Consider the following 4,530-nt stretch of genomic DNA (forward strand, 5'->3'; position numbering starts at 1 on the left):
TGGGCTCGCTGCTGGCGCTGTGGGGCGGGCTCCTGCCGCCGCGGACTGAGCTGCCCGCCTCTTGGCCGCCCAAAGACCGAATCCCGCGGCGCCCGGCCCGGAGCGGCAGCCCGGAGCCCGCGCCTCGCTTCTTTCAGACCCCGCTCCTGGCACGGGACGCCCGCAGCGGCTCCCTGAAAACTTTCCGGGCGCTGCTCACCTTGGCGGCCGGTGCAGACAGCCCTCCCCGGCAGCCCCCTGGCGAGCACAGGCGGCACGTGCCAGCCCGGCGGCCCCGGCCCGAGGAGCGCGACGCGGTGCATGGGGGTGTCTTCTGGAGCCGCAGCCTGGAAGAGCAGGTGCCCCGGGGCTTCTCGGAGGCCCAGGCGGCGGCGTGGCTGGAGGCGGCGCGCGGCGCCCGAGTGGTGGCCCTGGAGCGCGGGGGCTGCGGACGTAGCTCCAACCGGCTGGCGCGCTTCGCCGACGGCACCCGAGCCTGCGTGCGCTACGGCATCAACCCCGAGCAGATACAGGGCGAGGTCCTGTCCTACTACCTGGCGCGTCTGCTGGGCCTTCAGCGCCACGTGCCGCCGCTGGCACTGGCCCGGGTAGAGGGTCGGGGCGCGCAGTGGGCGCAGGTGCAGGAGGAGCTTCGTGCGGCGCACTGGACGGAGGGCAGCGTGGTAAGCCTGACGCGCTGGCTCCCCAACCTCACGGATGTAATGGTGCCCGCGCCCTGGCGCTCGGAAGACGGCCATCTGCGGCCCCTGCGCGCCGTGGAGGGCGAGCTGGCCAACCGCAGCCAGGCGGAGCTGGTGGACTTGGTGCAATGGACAGACTTGATCCTCTTCGACTACCTGACGGCCAACTTCGATCGGCTGGTCAGCAACCTCTTCAGCCTGCAGTGGGATCCGCGCGTCATGCATCGCGCCACAAGCAACCTGCACCGCGGCCCCGGCGGGGCACTAGTCTTTCTGGACAACGAGGCGGGCTTGGTGCACGGCTACCGGGTGGCAGGCATGTGGGACAAGTATAACGAGCCATTGCTGCAGTCAGTGTGCGTGTTTCGAGAGCGGACAGCGCGGCGCGTCCTGGAGCTGCACCGCGGGCAGGACGCGGCCGCCCGGCTGCTGCGTCTCTACCAGCACCATGAGCCTCGCTTTCCGGAGCTGGCTGAGCTTGCCGACCCCCACGCTCAGCTACTGCAGCGCCGCCTCGACTTCCTCGCCAAGCACATTTTGCACTGTAAGGCCAAGTACGGCCGCCGACCGGGGACTTAGCATCACCCGGAAGAGAGAAAGCTTTGGGGCATGTAGAATGGGAGAAGGACTGTCGCCTCTGCCACCGCCTGGGACCAGCCGGCCAACGCCCCGCCAGGGTCCTGAGCGCGAAGGCGGCTAAAAACTTAAGCTTCAGCCACTTGCCCCTTTCTCTCAGTCCTATGCTGTTTCAAAGTTCTGGGAGGAGAGCTCATCGAGGCCAGAGTGTAACATCCCCTCCACCCAGCTTATAAAAGGATTCTTCCCTGTGCCAGCCAGGGAGTTTGGATCCGAGGAAACTGCCTGCCAGAGTTTGGCCCTGCGGTGGCCGTCTCTGTGGGAGATGCATCCCATTCCTTGCCCTCCCCCCATTTCCTTTCCCCAAAAGGAAAACTTCTATTTGAGCCGTTGAGCTTAATTCTGCAGTTTCCTACCAAACGCAGCGCTGGCGTCCCAGAGCAGGGCTATGACATTGCCTGGTGGAGCCCCCTTCCTGTGTTCTCCCTTTGTTCCGGCTGGTGATGGTGAGATCACTGTTAAGAGCTGGGGAACGGATTCGGATAGGACAAAGAGCAAGACCTCCAGAACCTGGGGAGTCCTGCAGACGCTGACTGTGTGTCTGACTTGTTCTGTACCGCTTGTCATTTGGGCCCGAAGGCTACACGTGCGGGACTGGCTGTATGCACTGAGTCAAATAATTTCTCCCTCCCCCTCCCAACCGACCAAAATTTTGACGATGACGACGTCCACCAGAAAAAGAAAAAAAAAATCAGTTTCATGCACTTTACTTTGTTTTTATTTTAATTTTTTATTAAGAAAAACTTTTTTATTTGACAAGATTTGCATACTATGTATATATGTGCATAAAATGTGGTGTAAATATACTAAACAAACTTATATTTCAATAAAAGGGAGTTTAAAATTTAGAATTTAATTCCTTTGGTTTTTAACTGTTTGAGGTATCTAATGCCTTACCTGGTTTTAGAATGCGCTTTAGAGTTTCTCCCTTGCAGATGTGCTTTTAAAACAAAGGATGCATATACATCCCAGTTGTGACTACAGAACTTATAGAATTGAACAAAGACAATAACAGATTCCCCTGTTCTGCTCACTCAAATGAACCCCAATGCTGAGAATTACAGAGTTTAACATAGAATGTGGGGGAAGGTGGAAAGAGGGAAGGAAAGTATTCTATCTCCTGGCAAATAAAACTTTGATATAAAGAGATTTCACTGTAATATAATCCTGTATTAATCATGTGACAACTATGACAGACCAAGATGTACAGACTAAAATATGACAAATGTCCTTTTAAACTTAACTATAGTGGTCACATGCTGCACATTATTCTCAGCATTGTAATTACCATGCATCACAATGTGTACGGATAATAAGCTGAACACATTTCAAGCAGGTAGAGAAAGTCATAAATTAATTCTTTTTAATCTGGCATAAATTCCATTGCGTCCAGAAGATCATAATCAACATCTGGACTCAACCAGCTCTCTTAAGAGATTGTACTTTTCTTTTTCCAGGTACTAATTACATGGTCCTCTCAGAGCTGCCATTGTGAGACCATGAAAGCGTATAATTGTATATCGCATTTGGATCCTTACTTCTTGGGGACTTCAAATTTAGAAAATATTTTTGGATTGTCTTAAACTCCTTTTTGATCCATGGGGGAAGGAAGAGGGGTTTGATTTTTGTTTTTTTTTTTTTTTAAAAGCCATTGGTGTTTTATCTCGGCATTTTATTTGCTATCTGGGTCCAAATAATCTTGCCTATTATTTTCCCTTTACTTAATAACCTTTTTAACTCAAAACAACTTTTGTTTAAGTTTTTTTTATTTGACTTACATTTGAAAACCTAGAGTTTTATAAACTCATGAAGATATTAAATCTCGGTGGCTTCCCCTTCTCGCTCTGCATTATAACATGGCGTTTTATTTAACTACTATTTAACACCATCCTTATGTTTTCAGTGCCTTATGCTAAGCTAAGTCTTATCTCAACTGAAAAAATAGAGTCCATAAACTTTGTGGTATCAGCCAAATTTTTTACAATACAGTTATAATGTACTGATAATGACAAATATATATTCAAGACATTGTTAGCCCGAGACCTCTGATAATTACCTTTCAAAAAGAAATACGTCCATTGCTGATAATCAATTCATAAAAATATGAGATATGCTGCCTAAGTCAACAGAGGCTGCGCCAAGGAAAGGATAACCATTAAGCATTCTACATTTTTACCCAACATGTTCATCAAGGAAAATGATGAGCAGCGATAAGTCAGAAGTTTCACAGATTGTACAGGAAATACACCTTGACTCCCATATAATTCCAGCACTGTTCAGTTCTGGGCCAGCAGCATTCTCTACATTCCTCCTAAGTCAGTTTCAAGCCCAGACTTGACCATGGTTAACCCAGAGGAAGAAACTAAGCATAATTTAAGTGGCTCTTCTCAGATTCTTTAGTGAATGAACCATATCTGCCTGTTCGAGAAATAAGTTTAATTACATGGTGGAGTTGTTAAGGGAACCAACTTAATTACAGACAGCAGGCTTTAGCTGTTGCTTATTCTTTGTGGGTAACTGGTAGGCTGCAGCATGGAAAGATCAATTAAAGTTTTGCCATGGTCAGTGAATGCCGCCAGGGCCAAATCATTTTTCCGATGAAGGAAAAAAACTTTCAGGCTGTAGCATGATGTGGAAAGAGTAATGGGTTCTGCAGATAGACTATATTCTGAATTCTGTCCCTCACCTATTTACTTTCAGCAAGCCATTTAATTTAGTTCCCTCATCTATGAAATGGAGATTCGATCAGAGTACTGTAGGATTTAAAAGTTAACATATAAAACATAAGGACACATCATAAGTACTTTTTAAAAAGCTCACTTCCTATTCATCTTTAAAGAAATTCTTGCCCTTCTTAACATTTCAGTAAACTTCTAATTTTCATCATCAAAGCCACATCTAGCAGTTTCCAAAGTCAGGTTCAGTTTTTGAAGTGTGGTAATAAACTAATTCAACAAATTATTAAGGACTTTCTTCAAGCACTATGAAAAGCACTGGATCATAAGGCCAAGGGCATAGGTTTGATCTGCACATGGGCTTGAGTGGCTGATTTCAGGATCCAAGCAGACCCTCTGCACCAAGGAAGCTGTAGTACAAATATATGAGGACGATTAAAAAAAGTAGATGGCTCGTTGCAAATTCATCGCCACTTCTGGAAAGCATCAAAAAGTGATGAATCTTTGCAAGAACAATCTTCCCAATTCCTTCTGCCAAG

At 48.2% G+C, this 4,530-nt stretch overlaps 1 protein-coding gene across 1 annotated transcript; it reads left to right on the plus strand.

The window, feature by feature from the left end:
* Positions 1 to 5: 5 nt before the first annotated feature.
* On the plus strand, positions 6 to 2,167 carry FJX1 (four jointed box 1; the record flags this gene model as incomplete). Its single annotated transcript, XM_011357025.2, is given in 2 exon segments — positions 6 to 1,245; positions 1,248 to 2,167. Coding segments are annotated over 2 exon segments (1,485 nt in total), but the record flags the coding sequence as incomplete, so codon positions are not given.
* Positions 2,168 to 4,530: the final 2,363 nt, after the last annotated feature.

This window comes from Pteropus vampyrus, unplaced genomic scaffold (genome assembly GCF_000151845.1).
Source record: "Pteropus vampyrus isolate Shadow unplaced genomic scaffold, Pvam_2.0 Scaffold31, whole genome shotgun sequence".
Lineage (NCBI taxonomy): Eukaryota > Metazoa > Chordata > Mammalia > Chiroptera > Pteropodidae > Pteropus > Pteropus vampyrus.